The sequence below is a fragment of the Drosophila nasuta genome, chromosome 2L (assembly GCF_023558535.2).
Source record: "Drosophila nasuta strain 15112-1781.00 chromosome 2L, ASM2355853v1, whole genome shotgun sequence".
NCBI classification, from domain to species: domain Eukaryota; kingdom Metazoa; phylum Arthropoda; class Insecta; order Diptera; family Drosophilidae; genus Drosophila; species Drosophila nasuta.
The window spans coordinates 21,528,189-21,552,412 of record NC_083455.1 but is presented as its reverse complement, the minus strand read 5'-3'; the positions used below and the strand labels follow the sequence as shown (position 1 = coordinate 21,552,412).

The 24,224-nt window shown below is 38.8% G+C and overlaps 8 protein-coding genes across 10 annotated transcripts; 5 read left to right on the top strand and 3 right to left on the bottom strand.

Annotated features, from left to right (window-relative positions):
- Positions 1 to 439: 439 nt before the first annotated feature.
- LOC132791945 (U2 small nuclear ribonucleoprotein auxiliary factor 35 kDa subunit-related protein 2) lies at positions 440 to 16,483 on the bottom strand. 3 transcript variants are annotated; one of them, XM_060801092.1, is made up of 6 exons: positions 16,220 to 16,483; positions 15,364 to 16,161; positions 15,140 to 15,243; positions 14,859 to 15,015; positions 14,499 to 14,806; positions 440 to 528 (listed from the first exon to the last, which is right to left on the bottom strand). In XM_060801092.1, exons 1-6 carry the CDS (start codon positions 16,231 to 16,233, stop codon positions 455 to 457), a joined length of 1,455 nt encoding a protein of 484 aa, XP_060657075.1. In that variant the 5' UTR covers positions 16,234 to 16,483; the 3' UTR covers positions 440 to 454. The 3 variants fall into 3 exon arrangements, with proteins under 3 accessions (XP_060657075.1, XP_060657090.1, XP_060657082.1); XM_060801107.1 differs by lacking the exons at positions 440 to 528; positions 14,499 to 14,806 and having other exon boundaries at positions 14,892 to 14,978; positions 15,108 to 15,243; positions 16,220 to 16,470; XM_060801099.1 differs by lacking the exons at positions 440 to 528; positions 14,499 to 14,806 and having other exon boundaries at positions 14,894 to 14,986; positions 15,108 to 15,243; positions 16,220 to 16,469.
- On the top strand, positions 8,219 to 14,483 carry LOC132791966 (uncharacterized). The gene is made up of 3 exons (XM_060801134.1): positions 8,219 to 8,368; positions 11,105 to 11,243; positions 13,403 to 14,483. The coding sequence occupies exons 2-3, from the start codon at positions 11,105 to 11,107 to the stop codon at positions 13,963 to 13,965; spliced, it is 702 nt and encodes a 233-aa protein (XP_060657117.1). The 5' UTR covers positions 8,219 to 8,368; the 3' UTR covers positions 13,966 to 14,483.
- A 96-nt stretch (positions 16,484 to 16,579) lies between the features above and the next one.
- On the top strand, positions 16,580 to 17,714 carry LOC132791961 (uncharacterized). Its single transcript, XM_060801119.1, has 3 exons — positions 16,580 to 16,997; positions 17,057 to 17,443; positions 17,509 to 17,714. The coding sequence occupies exons 1-3, from the start codon at positions 16,746 to 16,748 to the stop codon at positions 17,602 to 17,604; spliced, it is 735 nt and encodes a 244-aa protein (XP_060657102.1). The 5' UTR covers positions 16,580 to 16,745; the 3' UTR covers positions 17,605 to 17,714.
- Positions 17,715 to 18,308: 594 nt separating this feature from the next.
- Positions 18,309 to 19,478, top strand: LOC132798691 (uncharacterized). The gene is made up of 3 exons (XM_060810645.1): positions 18,309 to 18,759; positions 18,818 to 19,207; positions 19,268 to 19,478. Exons 1-3 carry the CDS (start codon positions 18,502 to 18,504, stop codon positions 19,361 to 19,363), a joined length of 744 nt encoding a protein of 247 aa, XP_060666628.1. The 5' UTR covers positions 18,309 to 18,501; the 3' UTR covers positions 19,364 to 19,478.
- LOC132798686 (DNA-directed RNA polymerases I and III subunit RPAC1) lies at positions 19,431 to 20,608 on the bottom strand. Its single transcript, XM_060810639.1, has 2 exons — positions 20,354 to 20,608; positions 19,431 to 20,295 (listed from the first exon to the last, which is right to left on the bottom strand). Exons 1-2 carry the CDS (start codon positions 20,488 to 20,490, stop codon positions 19,431 to 19,433), a joined length of 1,002 nt encoding a protein of 333 aa, XP_060666622.1. The 5' UTR covers positions 20,491 to 20,608.
- Positions 20,609 to 20,766: 158 nt separating this feature from the next.
- Positions 20,767 to 21,992, top strand: LOC132798690 (protein SCO1 homolog, mitochondrial). The gene is made up of 2 exons (XM_060810644.1): positions 20,767 to 21,372; positions 21,437 to 21,992. The coding sequence occupies exons 1-2, from the start codon at positions 20,949 to 20,951 to the stop codon at positions 21,796 to 21,798; spliced, it is 786 nt and encodes a 261-aa protein (XP_060666627.1). The 5' UTR covers positions 20,767 to 20,948; the 3' UTR covers positions 21,799 to 21,992.
- Positions 21,881 to 23,300, top strand: LOC132798687 (eukaryotic translation initiation factor 3 subunit I). The gene is made up of 3 exons (XM_060810640.1): positions 21,881 to 21,994; positions 22,177 to 22,666; positions 22,728 to 23,300. Exons 1-3 carry the CDS (start codon positions 21,992 to 21,994, stop codon positions 23,213 to 23,215), a joined length of 981 nt encoding a protein of 326 aa, XP_060666623.1. The 5' UTR covers positions 21,881 to 21,991; the 3' UTR covers positions 23,216 to 23,300.
- LOC132798694 (DAZ-associated protein 2) lies at positions 23,127 to 24,088 on the bottom strand. Its single transcript, XM_060810648.1, has 3 exons — positions 23,913 to 24,088; positions 23,798 to 23,856; positions 23,127 to 23,740 (listed from the first exon to the last, which is right to left on the bottom strand). The coding sequence occupies exons 1-3, from the start codon at positions 23,929 to 23,931 to the stop codon at positions 23,366 to 23,368; spliced, it is 453 nt and encodes a 150-aa protein (XP_060666631.1). The 5' UTR covers positions 23,932 to 24,088; the 3' UTR covers positions 23,127 to 23,365.
- Between the last annotated feature and the right edge of the window lie 136 nt (positions 24,089 to 24,224).

Below are 24,224 nucleotides of genomic sequence, written 5' to 3'. Positions count from 1 at the left end.
GTATTCAGGAATTTGCTCGGTTCATTGGCTATTTGTGATGCCACAAATCAAACCACAAAAACTACACTTCGATGGATCTATATAGAAATGATTGCTGCGTTGCGTTGCTCGAAATTTAATGGCAAAACATTAAAAAGTTGATCTGAAAGTAGAATCTCAAAAGCTGTGGGAAAAACTTGTTTCAAATTAGGCATAAATTTGTTTAGCATCAACTTAAGTGGAACATCAATAAAGCTCAACAAAAAAGGAGACAAAATTGTGGTTAGACTATATTCTACGCCTTTTAAGAATCACGTGATTAGCATACAATAATTTCCATAGTTTTTTAGATAGATTAAATAATAATTTAAATAAACTGCGGAGCTTGTGCAATAAATTAATATTATTCAAATTTTTCTGTAAATGCTTATCTTGGACAACATCTATAAAATAAACAAGATTATATGAGACTTACTTAAGAGACGATATTATCAGCAACTTTGTATTTAAATGTATCCATCAGTTGAAGACTCATCTTTGGGGAAAACCCTAGAACCAGTTTATTACTTAATGAAATTTATTTTAACAAAAATAACAATGCACATAATTTGACATTAATTGCTAAAGACTGTTATAAATAAATATAAATATAAAAGATTTAATAGCATAAACAAAGGCAATTTTATTAATTATTATTTCTAAACGTTTATTTTATTTATTTTAATAGTAATACTAATGCTAATAAATATTAAGAAATTCGTCCAAGTTTTGGAACTGAATGAACTAGTTCGAAATACACAGAAGACAGCTGGCCACACCCACAAAGCTACCCGCCCGAAGCAATCAAAAGCAATTAGCACAAAACAGCACAGAGATGGAAAAAAGATGATTGAAAGCAATTGGGATCACAAAGATCGCAGTTCGTTGCCTAAGTCTTTTGTTTTGTTCTCATCAAAATGAACAAATCGAAGTAAGCACAAATTTTGTCTGCGCTGCTCGGTCTGACTAAGCATTTGTGATTTATGGGCATAGCGTGGAGCCAAACATATGTTCAATTGATTTCATAAGCATGACACTGCACACGCCCCATCCTAAGGCAGCAGCCAAACAAGAAGAAGAAGAAGCAGACAGCAGAAGATGAAGTAGAAGAAAATCAAATAATATAATAATAATAAAGAAAAAAAAAGAGCTTATAAATATGCAACTTCCTCCACGACAATGTCTGGTCGATTGCTGTTGTTGCTGCTGCTGATGATGATGTAAAAAATCTGAATGTAAAACACACAAATTATGCAAAGTGAAGTCTATTGCATATTCAGCTGCAACATTCACACTCATTCTATAAACGAGTCGAAATTTATTTATATTTATGGGCAGTCGATTCGCTTGCCACATCCGCATCTGCCCCCCTAGAACAGGCAGCAAGCAGCAAGCAGCAAGACGGCATCATAATTCCGTACACTCCTACAATTTGTTAATTGCACTCATACTCGCATATGAATGTTATTCATAAGCATTCATTCTTATATAATTTGTCAGATTTATGAGCGTTGATTAGACAACTGGCGATTCTAAATGATGTAGTTCGCAAGTTCGCAGTTCGCAGTTTGCAGATCTCTTGTTATGCAATTAGCCTGCGGCTTGTTTATGTTGCATTGTTCAAACACGAGGCAGACAAACTCGATAGAGAGCGCGCGATAGTTGAACTCTTATACTCTGCAGCTCATTCATAAAAGAGCTAAAAAGATTCTTGCTGTTTGTGTGTGAAATGTATGTCAAATTTTGCAACCATCTCAATCTGAAAAACTCTTGTGTTGTGTTGTGCTTGTGTTTGTGTTTCGCATATGAAAATTTTTGTCACGTTTTCCGTGACGAATTTAAAATGTGCCTGGGCACTTAATTCTTTTGTGTCACACCACACAACAACAATAGCAATAATGATAACTGCAACAAATGGCTGCCTGTTAATGTTGTTATTGTTGTTGTTGCTGTTTGATGCTGCTGTCGCTTTACACAGATGCGCTAAATTGCAGACATCAATCATTTTTTCATTGCGTAATCATCTGCAGCAACTGCAACTGCAAACTCGATAGATTCTTCTTCTGAGCTCTCGGCTCAGTTATAGCGCCCAATTCAAGTCAATTTATATACACACCGAGATGTCTATATATAGCTGGCTCTTAGTGTTGGTGTTGCGACTGAATTTTTGGTCTTGGTGCTCGTCTTGGCAAGGTCTTGATTAATTTGTTGCCAATCACTTTTTGTTGTCGCTTGACAAAAGCCGATGCCGATGCCAAACTCCAAACAAATAAACGAAACAACGAAACTAAATGTACATAATTACACACACACATAGAGTATGCGTGTGTGTTTATAAAAAATAAAATTTAAATTTCAACTAATGTGTAAATGAACATGCGACGACGGCCTCTTGGGGTCACATTTGGCAACATTTCATTTCATTACGTATCATCAGCAACATCAGCAGCATCAGCATTTAAAAGGCATTTCAAACATGACAGAGCTTCTTAAATACAAATTGCAATTACCAATGTGAGTGCGCATACGCTGCGTATACGCGTTGTCCTTCACGCATTCCCCGATGAGAGAGACTATACAACAAACATTGAAAAAAAAAATTAAAAAACAAAACTTCACCTCAGAGTCCAAGTTGCCACTAAACTCGACTCATCGCCAGCATCTCAATGTTAATGCTCGAAAATTCTATGCGCCCGCTTTTTGTACAACAACAACATTATATACTTATATTATGTGTGTGTTTTTTCCTTTTGAATCTATTCACAATTCACGAGGGTCATTCACAATCTAATGAACGGTTTTATGGCTTTCGCATCGGATACTACACGCATATCGGATTAATGCTAATTATTAATTTATCAATCAACTCCGCTTATCGACAGTTTACACAGTATTTACTATCTGACTGCACTTAAGTAAGAAAGGACGCCCAGTGTCAAATAAATACGAATTTTTTGATGAATAGAACACGAATTTTAATTTCAACAAATTAAATTTGTAATATTGATTAAATATTGAAGTTTTCCCTTAAGATATCCTTTTAAGGAAAAGCATTTATATGAAGTAATTTATTTGGTGAAATGATGTTATAAATCATAATATAAAATCTTACTTAATTGTAGCATCTCTAAATAACCTTATACACATATCTTATATTATATCTATTAACCGAAATAAATACTTTAGAAAGCTTGAGACCATTTACGATCAATCTATTTTAAAATAGTTCTAAAATAAGTAAGAGAGTTACAGTCGAGCACACTCGAAGCATTTCCAATAAAACCATATTCTAAAATATACCAAAATATAGCAATATTTATAATATATACTATACATGCTAAATATACCATACCATACCATAAAGCAACTAAGATTATATATTAATTGAATTTCTCCATAAAAACTGTTAATTATTAAAAATGTTTAATCCGTTTTTATTCTATATGAAATATTGTTCAAAATTGTGGAATTTGTTGATTCACCCATGCTTATTAAATGCTCTGCTGGTGGAGAAAACCGCAAGTGTGAATTGAACCATTCAATCAAATGAAATCAAATCAAATCATATTTAATCCAATCCAATTGAATTCAATTTCATTCCATTCACATCGTTGCCATTCCATTCCAATTCGAATTTGAATTTGAATTTTAGTTTTTTTTCCTTTTTCGATTTCAATTCAATGCAATGGAGATCATAATTCAAGCTAAGGTCAGTGATGCTTCTCTCTTGGGGTTTGTTTGTTTATTTATAGCTCCGAAAATTTTCTGTTGTCTAAGCAGATTGATTATATTTGTAGCTCTTTATTCTGCTGCTTGGTTTAGTTTCTTGGCAATTAGCATGTTCATTGTTGATTAAGTTGGATTTGTAGTTTTTTCTTCTTCTATTTTTTGCCTTCTTTTTTCCTTTGCCTCATTATTATTATTATTTTTGTTTTTGATTTTTTTTTCGGACAGCGCATTCGCGGAAGCATCAACAACAGTTTCAGTTTATTTGAATTTGTTTTTTTATTTTTTTGCTCTTGTTGTTATTGTTGCTATTGCCATTTGATGGGGGCTTCCGGCGCTTGAAGCTCGTGATCTTGTTTAAATTTTTGTTCGATTTGATTACGATTGTTTTGTATTTGAATTTGATATGCATCGTTTTATGGAAATGTGAGCAAAAGTATTTAAAGATCAACGCCTATTGACGATGATGCTGATGCTGATGCTGTTGATGTTGATGGAATGGATGCTTACCAACTAACGATGGATGATGGGCTTAGTCACTCGAAGGTCGCATTAAAACTGTCAATCAATCTGAACATGAGCAGTGGCAGTAACAGTGGCATAAAGAGCCCACGGCGCGTATGCGCAATTTGCATACAAACATACAAATATTGAACAAGTCTTATCAACTTGATTCTTAATTGCCATGATTAGCAGAACACCCGATGACTGTTATTGAAGCGAACGCGAGTTGAGGATCGCTGACTAAGCAGGCGATCGATCGATTGATCGCTTCGTGGAATCATCAACTGAACTGCCTCAAGGTCAGAGGGCTGCTGACTATCGCAGGAAATGCATGTAAGAAAAACCCGCTACTGGGGCAAAAATGATTAAAAAGGCCACACGAAAAAAAGAAGCAAAACAACAACTATGCACAGCGGATGTTGATTTATGCAGCAATTGCAATAAACGAAGTGCGAAAAGCACAACAAGTAACACCAAACTGCGGATGTATTCAACGAGCCAAGATCACCAAAAGGGCCATTCAAAATGTTCAAGAAGTCGAACAGCAACAACAACAACAATAACATCAGTAAATTGCATAATGTTAACAAGTATTCTATTGATTGCATCAATTGCTTGCTTGCTTGTTTGTTTGTTCGACTAACCCAGTCCAAGTCAAGCGAACAAACAAACAAGGCTATAAACTGATCGACGGCTTTTGCCACCGCCTTGCTCTTTTCTTGGCCCCAAACATTCAGTGGTCAAGCCAAAGAGCAAAGTGCGACCAAGAATGAGTATACTTGACCGCCAGATACCCTGTGGCCATTAAAAAATTCTAATACTTTTGCTTTTCATTCATGTTTATTGTGAATCAAATTTCGTTTGATGTTATGCGATCATTATGAAATAAATTATGTGAACAAATATAATTAAAGATATGTTTCATTTTGTTTATAGTTTAATATTTTCATTGCTATAATATTGAAATGAAAAAAGTACCACAACAAAAAAAGTAATTGAAATAAAGAAAGTTAGCTAAACAGAAATTTGCAGCTAGTTGAGGTACCCGATAACAATTTTTAGGTAAACCAAAACAGTGTGGTATTATTCTTAAAAATACCAAATGAATATACCACAAAAATAATAAAATACATACTAAAGGCAATATTTGATATATTAATATAAAACTACATTTGAAATATACAAAAAGTACAAAATACATATAACAATAACTTCAACAATTATTCTGCGGGTATTGACAGTAAATTAATTAAACTTTTTGAAACTATTACAAAATATTATACTTAATTTTTAGCTCAATATTTAATTTGTTAATTTGTCTCTTTACAACTATTGCCAAATATATATTATTTCAATCTCCAACTCAATATATGTATGTGTCACAGTAATAATACTTCTAAAAGTGTCAAAATCCGGCATTATTAAATAATTTGCACTTGAAGTCTAACAGAAAATCACTTTCCTTTTCAGACGCCGGCTTTGTTTAAAATAATTAGCAAATATGCAATAAAAAGAAGTATATGTATGTGTGTGGTTCTAAGTAGGCAAATGGGGAATTCTTTCGCAATCAGGATCGAGACTTCCGTGATTGCAAGTGTTATTATCTGGGCAGCTGGCACCGACTGGCAATCTTGCACTTGGAGATTATGCAATAAAAGTTAACAGACAAATTCACACAAATTTTAACACAACTCAGCTAAATGTAATTAATTCGAACTTGGTGTTAATTTTCATTGGCCCACCAAATCAAAAATAAAAGAAATATACTACATTATGTGGCATAATGAAGAGATGAAAGAGGAATACGAAAAAAAAAGATCTTTTGCACATGGCTGGCAATCAATGAGATTAATTAAAATATACAAACAAAATACACAGCTGGAGTTTGGAGGGGAATTCAACTGTCCACAGTCCACAGTCGACTGTCTTGATTTTGTTTCAAGTGGTTTTTGGCCCACCAAAAAGTGTGTTGAGAGAGGAGACCACGTGAGAGGCGTCGGCCTGCGAAACGGCTCAATAAATTAGTTTTCTATTAAATGCTACTAAATGGCGAACAAAAGCGCCACCCAAACAAAAACCACAAATACACCGAAATGGTATTTTGGTAGTTTGGTTGAGTGTGTGTATGTGTGCAGTTTCATGGCCAATTAGCAGACAAAACACAGCACAACACAACACAACAGAAATCAAGTCAGCAAGTCGCTGGCCATAAGGTCAACCTGAAGATCGCAGTCGTGTGTCACAAGTTCAGCTGGCCAAAATGTCAATGTTGTGTGTGAGTGTGCGAGAATGTGTTGTGTGTGTGTGTGCTGTGTGTGGTGGGGTTAGGTTAGGCCAAGCTATTAAAAAGGATCTATTTTGCTTTTGTTGTTATCATGATTTTATTTGAAATGAAACTCGAAAGCCAAATGGCAAGTTCCAGTTTCTATCTCGCAACTCTTTTTTGTTGATTTTGTTGCTCTTTTTGTGTTCACACCAAACACAAAATAAATTACATAATCAAGCAAATAAATATTCATTTGCATATTTATGAGCGAAAATAAAACGCTAACATAAATGTCAATTTTAAGAACCTAAAAACTCAATACTCCACTCAGTTCAGCTCAGCTGAGCTTTAGCTTTAGCTCGACTCGACTCGGCTTAGTTTAACGCCTGAGCTTGGCTATATTCTCAGATCTCAGATCCGGCTGGCACTGCCAAGCACCAGCTGTTTGGAGAGGGAGGGGATTTTGGCGCGTTAAATGATATTTATGAGAGCAGCAACAGATGCCCAATATACGCACAGCTTATCCTTTGCCTTTGCCTTTGCCAGTTCATTCACATGGCAATTAATGATAAATTTGAAAATCGAAAAAAAGCAGTCAACAAAATTTAAATCGAATTCAAATAATTTGTGTTTGGCTTCTACTTTTGAGCGCGTGCGAGGAGCCGCGCGGAAGCCAAAAAAGCACAGAGCCCACGGCGACATTTCGAAAGGCTTTTCAAGATCAAGGCCCAACAAAAGCAGCCTCAGCATCAGCATCAGCAGCAGCAGCAACAACACTTGATAAATTGATATATGAAGCAAGCCCCAAAGCCATCGAAGCCGTCATCGAAATGATGCGTAAAAGGTGCGCCAAGTGTTTGCATAAATTTTGAAATACGCGGTATTTGTTTTGAGTGCCAGGCACTCAACAATCTAGAAAAGCAACAACAGCAAGAACAACTACAACTGAAGATAGAGCTATTAAAATTATAATGATGATCGTAGTACAGTTTTAGCCGAGCAGCAACAATGATTTGCCCTGAGAGACCAGAATAGAACAAACACAAAACAAAAAAAAAAAACTTTTTCTGCTTTTATTTTTGTTGTTTGCCTCAAATTCCTAAGTAAATAAATAAAATCAAATCGTCGCGGCAGTTATAAATATTCATAAACAAAAAGTTGTCATTGTCTAACCAAGATGTTCTGGCTCTCAGCAATTGCTATTTTTATTTTCATTATATATATATTTTATGTTTATTGTTAGTGTTTATTATTATGGTTATTGCTATGGTAAGCAGAACTCTTTTAATTGAAAAATTTCCTCTTTGTTCACTGGGATGCGCCATTTTGAAAACTGTATGTTTAGTTTTTGGTCATAATAATGTTGCACATCATTTCCAACTACTAACTGACTTATGATATGCGAGATGCGAATCAATGCGCGCGAAAGAGAGAGCAACACAACGAGACAGAGAGAGAGAGGGAGTCGAAGTCAAGTCGAGCTTAATAAGCGAGCAAAGAGCGCGCGAGAGCTTAAGCTTTGACACAGTGCAAATGCTCAGGCTTGGAAATTTGACTCGCGCTCTCTCTCTCTCTGTCTCTCTCTCTGTGTGTGTGTCTCTGTCTCCCCCACTCTCTGTGTGAGGGTCTCTCTTTATATTTAATATTGGGGAGTGGCAGCCGCCCATTTGGGCAATTGGAACGTATAAAAGCCGGCACAACAGCAGCGCAGAGCATTCGTTGCTATTCACATTTACGTCTGGTCTCGTCTCGTCTGGTTTTGTCTCCGACGCAACATCGGAGTCTGAGTTGGACCACAGGGGAACGAAACAGTTTGTGAAGTTATCGTTATCGTAATACACACATATAGCAAAGGTAAGACGCGCTCAAGGATATTCGTACTCTTCCTCTTTCCCTCTCTCTCTCTCTATCACTCTCTGTGTGTGTTTTTGTGTGTTTACTTGTGTTGTTCAACTATCGAAGGACTTACAAAAACAGCCCAAAATGTGGCTAAATGTGATTCAAAATCAAATATATAAAAAAGTGCTATGTGTGCTGCTCCTTGCTGCAAGGATATGCTGACAATTTTGGATTTAATGCGTATTTATCCAATGCAAGAACAATTTCAAACGTATTTCGTGTCAAACAGTTTCGTTAAAGTGTGCTCGCTTTGTGCAAGTTCGTTGCCTAAGTCTTTCGTTTATTGTTACAATTTTCCTCAATAGAATTCGTGTGTCGACTTCAAAACTCAACTTCGTTGTTCAAACATTGTATTGTGGTCAAGACAAGTTCTTTTCGGAATGCTGACTTTACAGTTAAAGTTCGTTGACTGACGCTATTGAGACGCTTTTCCTAATCTTTAAATCCTCATCTTGAGCATTTTTTGTAAACCACTAAAAAACGAAGCTATAAATACAACTCAAAACATTGTTAAACGGAAAACTTTGCGCAACTCGAAACAGCAACATAAAACTTCCACACACAAAATGTTCATACATAAATTATGGAAACAAAGCGAAGAAATCACGACTAAAAAATACTTCGTAAAAAAAAACAATTTTTCCAAGAATATAAAATACAAATTTCATAAAATTTTTGCTTCAATTACCTATGAAATTTATGATATTGTGGCTTGAATTAATTCAATAAATTATAATTCAAATTTAATGAAATTATTGCTTCACCTAGTTGGAGAATTCCCTCGTTTAGTTGAATAATTTAAAATGTTGTTGCCTTAATTAATTGGGAAACTACAAATATGAATTTAAAGTACAAAGGCCACTTTTTATATTAATAGATCAAAGGTTGAAAGCCAAAAATATAAAAAATTATTTAATAGATTTTAAAACTTCCACATATCAGAAAAAAAGTAATATCAATATTAGATCTATGCATCTCACTCTCTTTCGGTATTAACTCTATTGTTAATGGCGATCCATAAAAACAGCTAGTTTATAGGGCAACAACTGTCTTTGGACCATCGCTAACAATTACACAAAAGCCATTATGCTCTTTTTGTCAATGTGGCCGCAGGCTATGGAAAACAAAAGACATAAAATGTATGTCGTCTTGGGTATGCATAAATATATGAATTGGCCAGGCAAAGTCACAAAAGGGCGCATAAATAAAGGTGCTCACACATATCTCCAAATACGGTATGTTTGTACATACTTATGCATATTGTATACATGACTCGTTATAATGAAATGCATCATCAGTTTGGTCGACTGATTGATAATGATTAACATTCATGAGCCGACGAAACAACAAATAACTATAAACGGCAAACAAAAAACAAAAAAAAACCAAAATATAGCGCCGATGGACAAATTACAAAACGCAACTTTAAATAACAACAAAACGCACACGCATGCGAGTTTCCTAAGACAGGCGTGAGCTGATTTGAACTTTTCACTTTAAACACACACAAGACAAAAATGTCGAGTCGAAAAACGAATTAATAATCGAATCGATAGCGCAACTTTTGAAATCAAATCAAATCAAATTTTCATTATGCACGAAATTGTTTTCAATTTCCAAATACAGCTTGCTGATAAGCTTTAACTTTAGCTACAGTTTCAGCTTTAAACATTTGCCCAGCGGCAAAATTGACGCTGCAACCATTAGGCGATCCATTAATGATTTATGTTGCCAAATCCAATTCCAAAAGCTGAAGACACCGCGTCTGTCTGTTGTTGTTTGGTGGGGGCAACTCATGAATACGTTGGCGATAAAGATCAACCGCAGCAATGAAATCAAATTAACATGCGAAATTTCAAATTTATATGTTCCCTCTTCATCTCCTTCTGGCTTCTCCTTCTCCTTCTTCGTCTCCTTCTCCCTCTTCTCCGCCATCTCTCAATCTATTCAAACTGAAGCAAGCACCATCAGACATTGAGCTTTGATTGATGGCATTGCATTAGCATCGACTTCGACTTCGAATTCGTATTCGTATTCGAATTCGACTTAATATCTAGTATATTCACAAGGAAGAAGCGTCGCTTTGTTTTTTTCGTTTGTCGGGGGCATTAATCGATATGCTAAAGACGTGGAAGGTTCTAGCCAGGCGAAACGCAAAGACACTAAAGCGAAAAAGTCAATAAAACCAGTTAAGGTCAGGCTGGTTGGTTGGCTGGCTGGCTGGCTGGCCAACTCGTTGGCGTGTCTCTTGTGTAATCAACATGTTTGCAGCAGATGCTAAATGAATTTTTATTTATGAATAATGTGGCGATGCCGCTGCCTCTGCCTCTGTCTCTGCCGCTGCCGAAGCCGATGATGCTGATGCTGATCACGTTGCCGACGCTAAGCTACAATAAAAATAAAGTTTCAAGTGTCGACGATGTCGTTGTTATTGTCGTCAGTGAGGCAGTGTGTCAGTGGCCGCTGCTGTGCTGCTTGAAACGCCTCGGGCAACCGGTTGGCTTGCCAGCGAAGCATCCTTGACATAAAAAACCACGCGCGCCAAGTTACATCTTCGATAAATACACACAAATACACATACACACACATTATCAATCTGACACGCATTACGCATACGCACTGTGTTATCGCGTATATTATAATTACATTTTCTAATTTTACACTCTTGTTTCCTATTTTCTTTATTAACAGATGAAAGTCACTTTGGCATTAGCGACTTTCTGCCTGGTGGCCGCCTGTGCCGATGCCCAAAAGGGCAGAACCACAACAACCACAGCGACCAAGCCGGGCCGCTTCCTCTCACTGCCCGTGCCCGCCAAGTGCGCCAGCCGTAAGTATACAAACTTATTTATTCTATAAATAAACTGATATGTAAAATACTTTAACCTTAATGGGCCTGAGACCGGTCGCGGTGTGTGACAAAAAAGTAAAAGTGTGAAACGTTAGGAGAATAACAAATAGTGCGCATCCAACGATTTGCCAAGTTTGCACTTGAAATCGTTTGGCAATGCTACGTGGTACGTGTGGGTGTTACCCCAATAAAAAGCAAACACACACAATACAAATAGATTTATTCAATTGCGATGATTGTACTTTTTTGTTTAAGGAATGTAGAGGCAGGTCGGGTGACGTGATCACTTGCATTTGTCACCTACACACTTTCTTCGCTTGCTAGAGCAATCAGTTTTTGTCTGTCTTGCTGCACTTGACAGCGCTGCCACTCATCTAGTTCCCACCTATGGACTCCCTTTGGTAGCACTGGGTAGCGTTGCCACCTCGTTGCATTCATAAGTAGCCAATTATAAAACAGCCAGCAACTGCACGTCATCGCTGCTGCAGCGCGATTGCGAAATTTAAAAAAAAAATTCAAACAATAGCGTCATCACTGCATATCCGGTACATTAATGAACACATTGCAGCTAATACTAATTAGGCATTCACATAGACACATGCATGCTGCACATATACAGAGTACATCCCGTTTGAATAGAAAATGCAAGTTAACTTTTTTATGTATATTTTTTTTTTTGGGCAACGTCGCAACGTGACGGCTCATAATAAAGTTGCATAGCCAGTTTGGAGTCGCTATTTTACTGTTGCTATTTGCTGTGGCTTAGATCTTTCATCTTTTAGAAATTTCCAGTTATACAACAAGCACAACTTTTAGTTAAATAAACTAATTATCTATTCAAACTTAATTACCGGCTCTCTATAGACGCGACTCGTCGTCTTGTTGTTAATAACAACTTTCAGGCATGCAAACTGCTATTCGCCTGCTTATTAATTTCCATTTAAACAACACAAAAAAAAAACCGATTTTCTAAAGCCCAAGCCTGAGATTCTTGCTGCCTAAGCAGCTTATTAAACGATATTTATCTGCCAGCTAGTTTGGGAATGATGCAATTGCAAGGCAATCTACAGATATTTGTAGTTTTCGTAATTTGCAGCCAGGAAAACTTGACGAAAGAAAGTGAGGTTAATGCGCGCGCTAATGTGACGCCCAGAGATTTTTTTATTGCCTTGACCCGCAAAGTGAGGAAATTGCCGCAGCAGACGACAACAGACAGCATCGGCAAAAAATAATAATAATGTGCAAACAATGGCAAATAAGGTCATTATGTTAGACTTAAGCTGATTTGACGTGAAGTGAGACATGAAGGCGGCAACAGGGAGCCAGAGGAGGGTGGGGAGTGATGAACGAATGAACAGGCAAAGGCAATTGCAAAAGTGACGGCGGCAAAAATACAGCAGCCAACAAGCAGCAACATCGAAACTGACATGGCAGCTTTAAAGCGGCTTAAAGCGCGCCTAATGACGCGTGCCGCCGCCAAAGAGGCGTGGCACAGGCGGGCGTGTTAAGACAAAAAATACAAAATACAAAAATCACTGGCGAAACAGCAGCGCACAGTAATGTGGAAACGAAAACAGAAACGAATAAACATAATGCTTCGAAGTCCAAAGTAGCTAATCAAATGGACGCTGCACGGCAGCTGGAGCCGCTGCTGCTGTTGCTGTTGCAGCGAGGCAACGATGTGAAACTAGTTACGTAGTAGGGGGAGGAGGTGGTGATGCTGCTGGGGTGTTAGGAGCTGCAAAGCTGTTGCAGTGCACTACAAAGAGAGGCTGGGGGAATATTCCATTGTTGGCTTTACCGACTTGGCTTTTTTTTGTTGTTTGGCAAACGGAAAACCTTTTGACACACAGACAAAGGAAAGCAGAAGACGGTAGGGCGACGATGAAGACTGCTGCTGACGATGTGAAGAGAGCTCAGCTCAGCTTAGCACGACAGTCAAAAAAAAAAATAAATAAAGCTGCATAAATTGCTGCAGAGATTGCGCAACGCAAAACTGTGGGGGAAGTTGTGTAAGCATCCGTGGCATGTTTTGCCAATCATGAGGCAAGCAAAACAGCAGCCATCGCATTGAACTCAATGTTAGCACACCTACAACAACACTGACTGACCCATCAATCTGCTTTCGACTCTTACAGGCCCCAAGGAGTTCTCCTACCGCGGCAAAAACATGTTCCTAAGCACCCATGTGCCCGCTCTGGCCAACAGGAAGGTCGATTGGTTGGATGGCCGTAATCTGTGCCGCGAATACTGCATGGATCTGGTCGCCCTGGAGACCCAAGAGAAGAACAACCTCATCTTCCGTGTCATCCAACAGAACGATGTGCCCTACATCTGGACCGCTGGTCGCATTTGCGATTTCGCTGGCTGCGAGAACCGTCCCGATTTGGAGCCCAAGAACGTTTACGGTTGGTTCTGGTCCGCAACTCGCGAGAAGATCCAGGCCACCAACCGCATTCCACAGGGATGGGGCTACAACCCATGGTCGCAAACCGGTCACAAGAAGCGTCCACAGCCCGACAATGCCGAGTACGACATCAACCAGACAAAGGAACAGTGTCTGTCGGTGTTGAACAACGTGTACAACGATGGCATCGCATGGCACGACGTTGCCTGCTACCACGAGAAGCCTGTCATCTGTGAGGATAACGAGGAGCTGCTCCGCTATGTGGCTGCCACAAATCCCGGCATTCGTCTATAAGTTGTTTCCGGCAGCTGATCAAGCTGAAAGCTTCGTATTGTTTGTGTAATTTTAAATCAAAAAAAAAAACTACTTATTATAATACTCCCTGAATGAGTTTTTTGTATAATTTTTTGTTTAAATTGTGTGTGTACGACGAATGCAAGACAAATAGACTTTAGAATTTATATAATTTCACACACCGATCTTACCACCTATGTACACATCTTTCCATGCACATCAGGCACACACTCTCCACTTGGGAGAGGAATGTCCTCACTTGCAAAACTTCAAAATTCACACAAAACTATCCTTTCGAAACTGCCAATTTTACACGTCGAATTGTATTTATATTTATGTAAATAATATAAAAACAAATCTTAAAATTGTTAAGTATTTAGTATTCACTGGAATTCTCACTTTACTCTCTATCTCTTTACACGGAAATCTCTTCAGCACTAATTTCTATTGCCGCCCAAAACAAAGAGATTCAATAAAAATGTTGTAAAAATCCATCAAAATGAAAAAAAAAAACAAAAATATTTAAATCGTACCTTGATTTATTTCACGATTATATTTATGATGACGTGAAGCATGACGATGTCGACCTGGTGAACGGGAGCGACTTCTATCAAGTTTATGGCTTTTTAATTTATGGGAGCTACTTCGATTATTACTTCGCGGTTGATAGTCTCGTCTGGAATATGATTTTTTACTATTATTCTTGTCATCTTCCTTGGATCTAGAGCGACGTTCGCTACTCCGATGTGATCTATTCATTTTTGATTTAGAATTCGTTAGATCCAACTCGGGACTCTCTGACCAACGCCAGTTACGAGATTCCTTCTCATCATCATTCCAGCTGTAATAAGAACTTTAAATAAATGTATACTTATGCAAATAAAACTGCTTACCTAGGTGCTCTGCATCTGGGCGTATTACTATGGGATCGAACACTGCTTGGAGTGGTATGTGTCTCCAAGTTGACATTGAAGACATTGTTGGGATTGCGAAATAAGTGGAGATACCCACAGCTGTAACCCTTAGGACATTTGCGTGTTAAGGACAAACCTTAAAGAAGCAACAAGTTTGATAGAGCTTAATCTAAAGAACTATGATATAGCATTCTATAAAGTCTAATTTTTGTGTTTGGCAAAGGATACTGGATACAGCTCTTCAAAAGCGGTTCACGTACCGCAAATAGCGCCACGCCAAGCGTTCAAATTGGAGAACTCAACATTAAGCCGTCTGGAGGCATAGTAACGACTCTGCAAATTGACAAATGCACGCAATGCAAAGCTAGAAAAGGTACATAAAAATATTTAATTAGTATGAACTGCATTTTAAGCTGTGCTAATTACAATTTAGAAACTCCTAGGCCTTATTCATCATACAGAATATATAGATTAGTTTACTTACCGCTCCTGAGCGTACTCGATAAAAACATTGCCCCGAAGATGGGGCAGCGTATTGCGAACAGCACGAAAATTTACAATTTTGCCAAACTTTTCCAGTTCTCCAACAACGTCCTTGAAAAACTCATCGTAGTCGGCACGCAAGTCATGATCTGTTAACTCCAAGTGCTCATCAGACTTGGCATACTCAGTTTTTGTGTCTGCAACTTGCAGCAATGGATGTATAAAGAAATGGCGAATCAAAATGATTTTCGATAGCATCGGACGACGGTGATTAAAGGTGCACGCCTGACCAAAGCGACAGCAATTAGTGCGCGTAAAGAATTCGCATAAACGCTCCTCGGGATGCGTTTCAACCACACGTCGTAATTCAGAGGGAGGAGTGTGCTGCTCTGCGTTATCCATATACTCCTGCATGCGTTGCATCATTGCTTCGAACTCCGCAGCTGCCTCAGTGGCCAGTCTATCTCGCTCTTCTTGCCGCCTATGCTGCTCGTGCTGCAATGCAGCCAACTCTTCGGATTGACGGACACGCAAGCGTTCGGCTTCCATCTCTTGCTGGCGCAGCTGAGCCGCATCTAAGCGGAACTGACGTTGTGCGAGTGCCTCGCGACGCAGCCACTCTATTTCCTCATCCTGCTGTACGCGTTCGTCTGCTAAACGTTGGAATTCTTCCAGTTCCATTTGCTGCTTCAGCCATTGCTGATACTCGGGATCTCCCTCTTGTTGTTTTTCATTCTCACGTGCATATTTCTGTCGACGGCGCTTTCTTTGCTCTTTCTTTAACAACTTTCGCCAAGCACTACATTGGATTAATTATTTACAAAAACATTAAGAACCCAAATATATTGCAAACTTACCGCTCACCCGGCATTTTAGTATAGTCAATTGAAACACCCTGTGCGCGGAGTGTGACCAAGTTCCACGTAACAGCATAACATTCTCATTTGCTATTATATTTTAATAGATATATATTTATATGTAATAAGCTGTTAACACACATGGTGTATTTAACATATACACCAACTGCGCATTTGATATTTGTATGCTTTCTTAAATTTACTTTAAACTTTGTCAATCATGTCCAAAACATTTTTTAACTTATACTGTAGTTAACATTTTAGTTTGCTGTTATATTCAGCTGTTAATCAGCAGTGTCAGCGACCTTCGACTTTACGTCAAGCCTAAGGTATATCTGGTATTTTAAGAAATCTTTGCTTCTCATTTGTGATTATTGCCGTGTTGCCATTAGGTGACGCACTTCAACATCTGGTCTATTTTATAAGTAAATACTAGAAGAATTACCAAATAAAATACACATTAAGCCGTAATCTTGGCGCTAGTTCAAAACAAAAATAAATAATTAACGCCATCAGCATAAACAAAATGAACAGCCATCTGTCCCCAACACAAGCTGTGACTACTGTCAAAGTGCGCAGACTGTACCATCAGAAATATCGTGAAGAATGGGAACGATTTCCATCTTTCGCACCTTGGCTTTGTCGAGGCGACGACGGCTATTCAGCCCACTGTAAAATATGCGATGCGAATGTTTTAGCGCGTCTCGCATCCATTAAACAACACAACAATGCCGTGAAGCATCAGAAGGCAATGCAATCTTATAATCCGGGCCTAAAGGTAAGCAAAGCTGCCACCTGCAAAGTCTAAATTGACAATCGAACGGTTTTCAAATATAGATTGTAAACATGAAGACCGAGAATTTGAAGAATGAGTCCTCGAAACCTGTGCCGCAGAAAGCTGTTGTTGTCAAGCCGAAACCAAAAATTAAACGTATCAAAGTGGAAAAGATTGATCCTACTTCACCTGTTCCTCCTCCAGAAATGGATATGGAGCTAGACAATTGTTCTAACGATTCAATACTGGAAGATTTGTTGGGCAACGAGGATGACATCGAGCCAGAGTATTTGCATTCGGTGGGCGAGCAGGTGATCAACATAAAACCTGATACAATTCATGAGTTTAAAATTGACGAAACTAACGAGGAAAATTTCGAGGACGACAACATCATCAGCGAATTTGATTTGTTTGGGAAGAGTCTTTCTCTACAACTCAATCACATGGAGGTAAGTTGAAGTTGAGTGTTTTTCCCAATTTTAATACTTATTTAAAAATTACATTTGAATTGCAGCTAGAGGATGCATTACTTTGTCAGGAGCGACTTCAAGTTGTGTTGACAGAATTTCGACTCAAGATTCTAAAGCGTAAAGCAAAACGCAGTTTTTAATTTGTATTTAAGGCTAGCATATATTGTACATATATTAATGTATGTATTTTGTTAAAACGCTAATTATCTGAAATCAGTAATAAAATATAATAGCACTTTTGTTTGAAATTTATTAAAGTATTTTCTGAACTTCTTGTATATAATTAAATTCACGTATGACTGTATGTCTCATTTGTTTATGTTCTTCAAGTGTGACCAAATAGGGGAAATGTTTCCATATGAAGTTAACAGCTGTTATTACAACAGCTATATATATATATTATAACATGGTATTTATTCAATAATTTTGGAGATGTGCAATAATAATTGAAATACAAAATAAGAAAACAAAAGTACAAATTATTATTGATCTTTATAAGAATATATTGCAAACTTATTACATTTCCTTAGCTTTCTGTTATCTATTGGTTTTTGTGGACATAGTGTGACCAATCCAATTACAGTATGTAACAGTCTGCTGTTAACATAACAATGAACACATACATATTTAACTTTTATTCTTCAATTTTGCCATACGCCAGCAACAATAATATAACCTGATTAGGAAATATACTTTATCTTTTTTGATATGACAATTTACCTTGTGCATTTCAATGCAACTGTTTTTGCGGTGAAAGCACCTGTAAAGTCAGTGACCTTCGCTTTTACAGCTTGATTTTCTGGTATATTTTAGGAAATTTTATATCAGCTCACTTTCATGTTATTATTGACGCGTTGGCTGTCGAGCACGGTCGCACTGCAATTTTCGTGGTCTATTTTTTCTCAAACATATGTGTATGTAAATACTAAAAATAATTACCAAATAAAATACGCGAAACACAGTAAATTTGGCGCTCAATATAATTCAAAGATAACACCAAATAAATAATTAAAAGTTCAACTTAAAAAAAAATAATAATGTTGTCAGTCGGTCCACAAGACATAGCACCCAAGCAAACCATGGCTCCCAACAAAGTGCGCAGACTGTACCATCAGAAATATCGTGAAGATTGGGAACGATTTCCATCGTTCGCACCATGGCTTTGTCGGGGAGACGACGGTTATTCGGCCCACTGTAAAATATGCGATGCGAATGTTTTAGCGCGTCTCGCATCCATTAAACAACACAACAATGCCGTGAAGCATCAGAAGGCAATGAAATCCTACATACCAGGGGTAAAATTCAATGAAACTACAAATGTCCCAATAACTAAATTTCGCATCTCTTAATTAGGTTCCCACCATGAGACAGCAAATTATGGCCAGAGTCGAGGCCAAACCAATTCCGCCAAAATTTTTTGCAGCAAAGCAGAAACCAAAGGTGAAACGCATCAAGGTCGAAAAGATTGATCCCCCGGAGCCGCCAATCGAGCAGGATGCGTGCTCCAACGATTCCATACTAGAAGATTTGTTGGGGAACGAGGAGGGCTTCGAGCAGGAGTACGAGATAACTGAAGAGGTGATTGAGCACGAGCACGAACACGAACAAAACATAAAACAAGAGATGTTGATGCCGGAATACAAAATGGACGAGACGAATGATGAAATTATAATGGATGACAACATCATCAGCGAATTTGATCTGTTTGGCAACAGTGTTTCATTGCAACTCAATCACATGGATGTAAGTTGCATGTTTTCACTTTAAAATCAATCCAGCAAGTTAACATTACTCTTCTTGTAGTTGGAAGATGCGCTGCTCTGCCAGGAACGTTTACAAGTGGTATTAACAGAATTTCGTCTCAAGATTCTGAAGCGTAAAGCAAAACTCAGTTTTTAATTAGAATGCTAATCGGTTATTTCTCTTATTACTAATAATGTTCACAAATATAACTAACTTTTGCGGCTCATTCTGCCTCAATTTCATCAATAAATGCGCGACATTTCTTCTTCAACACCTTAACAGCTTCCAGAAATATCACCTCAGGCTTCAGAGCACCTACAGATTCTACATTAAAGATGTAGTGATCCCGCACACGCGCCATAGTGACAGCATCAGACAAATGCGGATAGCGAAAGACATTCCGACTGCAGCTGTCGTATCGCGCATCTTTCACATATGCACAATCGTTCTCATCTATGCCAATCACTCCGGGCGAGAAACAGTTTTGCAACAAATAGGCGTCTTTGCCAGAGACCTCTCGGTTAAGCGTGATTTGCGGCAATAGTCGATAGTAAGCGGTGGCCACAGGCGAAAACTTGGCATGATCCTTGCCAATGCCCTTCACAGCGATTAAACGCAAATCCAGTTCATGTCCTGGTCGCAATTGTGCAATTAAAATGTCATCGTGTATACAGCTAACACTGCTCTCGCTGTAGATTTGTCCCTGCTTGCCTTTGGGCAGCCACTTTAGATGACCCGAATACACCTTGTGATTTTTGTAGATATCATCAAAGTTCGACTGATCTTTGGTGGCGTCCTTACGACGCGTGCACTTTACTTTCAGTTCGTATTCCAACGTATCTTGCTCTGTGCCCTGTTCAGTGCTTTCTTCGGTGCGATAGGCAAAGAGTCGTGGATCCGCCTTGAGCGGCAACAATCCCATACGATGTGCCAGCACTTCGTCTTGTATAATCGAGGTGTTGTTATAGATATAGACCTTTTCAATCGCCATGCTGGGTACCTCGCTTAGCATCAAGCGCCGAAAAGCATTGGCAATGGCTGGATAAACACCAATTAAATCAAATTCCAAGCCTTGCTCCTCATCATTCCTACAAGAAATACATATATTAATTAATTTGTAATTAACAAAATGCACCAGAAACTCACCTGACAATCACCACTTGCAGTTTGCTCTTGAAAGCGCTCATGTTAAAGACTTCATCGGCCAGACCATAATCTTGTGGATCTTGCTTTAGTCGGTACTCTTCCAAATAGAGCAGTGGCTGTTTTGTGCTACCTGGCATTGTTATACACTTACAATCCCGCAATAATACAAACTAATTAAATATAAATAACGATTCGCTCGGCACGTGGTGGTGTCAAAACAATTCGAGATGCTCGCCGCCAATTAGATGTGGACAAACATCGATAGCAGTATCGAGTGATATATCGCCAATAGAATTATCAAATATACTGTATTTATAGTATTTAACGATGCTCACAAGGTATTCATTTGGGCGATGACTGTGCTGATTGCTATTCATAACAAATTATTATTATTATTATTACATATTACTTTGACACCTCTAGCTACTAGCAACAAATTGCGAAATTTTATAGTTAGCACTATATATCGATAGTGCAGTGCTGCCAACGTTTACAGCTGATTGTGCCGTCGACATATCTCCACCTCTGCTAGACCGGCGAAATTTGTTCTCCAGCTGCGCAGCGTTTACGTAAAAGTTTTATTAAAAACCAAAACATGTCGCGCGCTCTACAACGTTTGGTGGGCAGCTGTAAGCGCTGGACGCAATTGAGCTGTCGCAACCAACTCCAAACGCTACAGCAACAACGGTACTTATCAGCCGGAGCAAAAGATCCCACGAAAGGGAAAGGTCCCATATCATGGAAAAGTTTGGCTGTGATTGGTGCGATAGGCGCTGGAGGATTGGGCTTTATGCTGTATGTTAAGAGCGAAAAGGATGAGGCACTGCTCAAAGAACGTAAGCGGCAATTGGGCAAAGCAGCAATTGGCGGACGTTGGGAATTAATTGATGCCGATGGTCAGAAGCGCAAATCGGAAGATTTTCTAGGCAAGTGGCTTTTAATCTATTTTGGGTTTACTCACTGCCCTGACATCTGTCCCGACGAATTGGAAAAGATGGCATTGGTTGTCAATGAAATTGGTACGTATGGCAAACAATAAATTCCCAATTAAATAACAATGGAATGCCTATTATTCGATTACAGAGCAATCACCACAAACACCACAAGTTCAGCCTATATTCATAACCGTTGATCCAGAGCGCGACTCTAAAGAGGTGGTGGGCAAGTACGTTAAGGAATTTTCACCTAAATTGCTTGGGTTAACAGGCACCGTGGATCAAATTCGCAATGTCTGCAAAGCTTTTAGAGTTTACTTTAGCGCCGGACCACGCGACGAGGACAACGATTATATTGTAGATCACACGATCATCATGTACCTGGTAAATCCAGATGGCGAATTTGTAGACTACTATGGACAAAATCGGGACAAGGATCAGTGTGTGGCATCGATTTTGGTGAACATCGCCAAGTGGAATTCTTTAAACAAGAAGGGCTGGTTTAGTTAAGCGCTGGCGTTGCCAGACTGTTTTTGTTAAAAATATTCTATTTTGTATCGAGTTAGCAGCGCATCACACAAACACACAATATAACAACCCTGTATTTAGCTTGTAATTCGCTCGCTCTTTTTGACGTTTGTGCTGCGTGGATATTGCAGAAATTGTTTTGTTTTCTTGCAATAAATCTTAAATAAATTACAAAATGGTGTGTGCATAATTTATAGACACGTTGCGTTTGACATTTTAACATATGCTGACATGAATGCAACAATAGTGCGAAATTTTTGTGCTGCAGTCGGCAAACATAACCTAAAAAAAGGCGGTGCTTCGTGCTGAAATTTTATTTGCAAATAAATATTGTGTTAACATACGTTTTTATTTTTGTAGCGTCCGTTGATGCTGCAAGGCCACGAGCGTTCCATAACGCAAATTAAATACAATCGCGAGGGTGATCTGCTCTTCTCCAGCTCCAAGGATCAGAAACCAAATGTTTGGTACTCCCTCAACGGTGAACGTCTGGGAACTTATGATGGACATCAGGGCGCTGTATGGTGCCTGGATGTGGATTGGGAGAGTCGCAAGCTTATCACTGGTGCCGGCGATATGACCACCAAGATCTGGGATGTGGAGTACGGCTCAGTGATTGCTTCGATTGCGGCCAAATCTTCGGTGCGCACGAGCAACTTTAGTTTCTCGGGAAATCAGGCGGCTTATTCAACTGACAAGGCAATGGGACAGAACTGTGAGCTGTTCATCATTGATGTGCGCAATGCCGATTCAACATTGTCGGAGCAGGCGCCTACACTGCGCATTCCTATGGTGGAGTCCAAGATCACGTCGATGTTGTGGGGACCTTTAGATGAGACCATCATAACAGGCTAGACAAGACTTAATATCATTTAAGATATCAATATTAATCTTAATCTTATTAATTACAGGTCACGACAATGGCAACATTGCCATCTGGGACATACGCAAGGGACAGAAGGTCGTGGATTCGGGCACCGATCATACCGCTGGCATCAATGATATGCAGCTGAGCAAGGATGGTACCATGTTTGTCACCGCTTGCAAGGACACCACAGCCAAACTTTTCGATTCCGAATCGCTGATGTGTCTGAAGTCGTACAAAACTGAGCGACCTGTTAATTCGGCTGCCATTAGTCCCATCTTGGATCATGTGGTGTTGGGTGGTGGTCAAGATGCTATGGAGGTGACCACAACGTCCACAAAAGCAGGGAAATTCGATTCACGATTCTTCCATTTGATCTACGAAGAGGAATTCGCCCGTCTTAAGGGTCACTTTGGTCCCATCAACAGTTTGGCTTTCCATCCGGATGGCAAGAGCTATGCATCGGGCGGTGAAGATGGTTTTGTGCGTGTCCAGACATTTGATAGTACATACTTTGAGAACTTTTTCGAGTAGTAGTCTAAGTTCCTGAGTGTTCCAAGTAGTTTTTTAGCGTCTAGCAACAACATGTTCTTTCAAATATACGCGAGAACAAGACGAATTATCGTTTATTAATTTAAGAGAGTAACATGTACATAAAGCTTAATGAGGTATAGATTCGATTATCTAGAAGAAAGAACGCTTCTTCTGCTGCACCACAACCTGTTGTCCCTGCATCGCAGCCAACTGAGCTGGAGTTGGCAAGCAACCAGGAGGCGGCGGTGGCACAACAACAGCTCCTGCTGCTGTGGTGCGCAGCTCTGCACGTGAATCCATTTGCAACACTCGTGGTGCACCTGTTGATGTGCTGGGTCCATAACCATAACCGAGACCAGGATGATGCATCATTTGTGGCAATTGTTGATGATGCATCATTCCATAATATTGATTGCTGGGCATTTGTGGTTGAGGTTGGTGGTAGAATTGGGGTGCTTGAGCCGGCGGCTGTGCGTAATTCATTGGTTGCTGTTGACTTTGTTCATATGTTGGTGGTGGTGCTCTCTGCGTAAAAAAACAAGTTATAGTAATGTTAGTTGACTTTAATTTCATCATACAAACCATAGAATTTGTGTCATACTGAAAATCGTAATGCGGTGCACTTGGCTGAGACGTTTTTTCTGTGGAAAGAAGTCGTTTTGAATTAGTTGTGGTTGGAAATAATCTTATTCTTTACCTCCATTGGGCTGAGACATTTTTCTTTGTTTATTTTTTATCACTCCACAAATTATGGTTTATTTGTTAGAGATCGAGAAATATCGATGAGATATCGATATTTATAACGATGATTTCATAGTTGCCAATAGTTGGCTTTCTTCTCGATGATACTGAAATTGTTGAAGTATTAAGTGTTTAAATAAAAATGAACTTTCCAAAACAAGCTAACAAAAAAAAATGTATCTAGATGTTTATAGTTTCAATATAGAGGTGGTGAAAAATTTGGTAAATCAATGTACGTCAAGATAGCTCCGCAACTTTAGCGTTACAT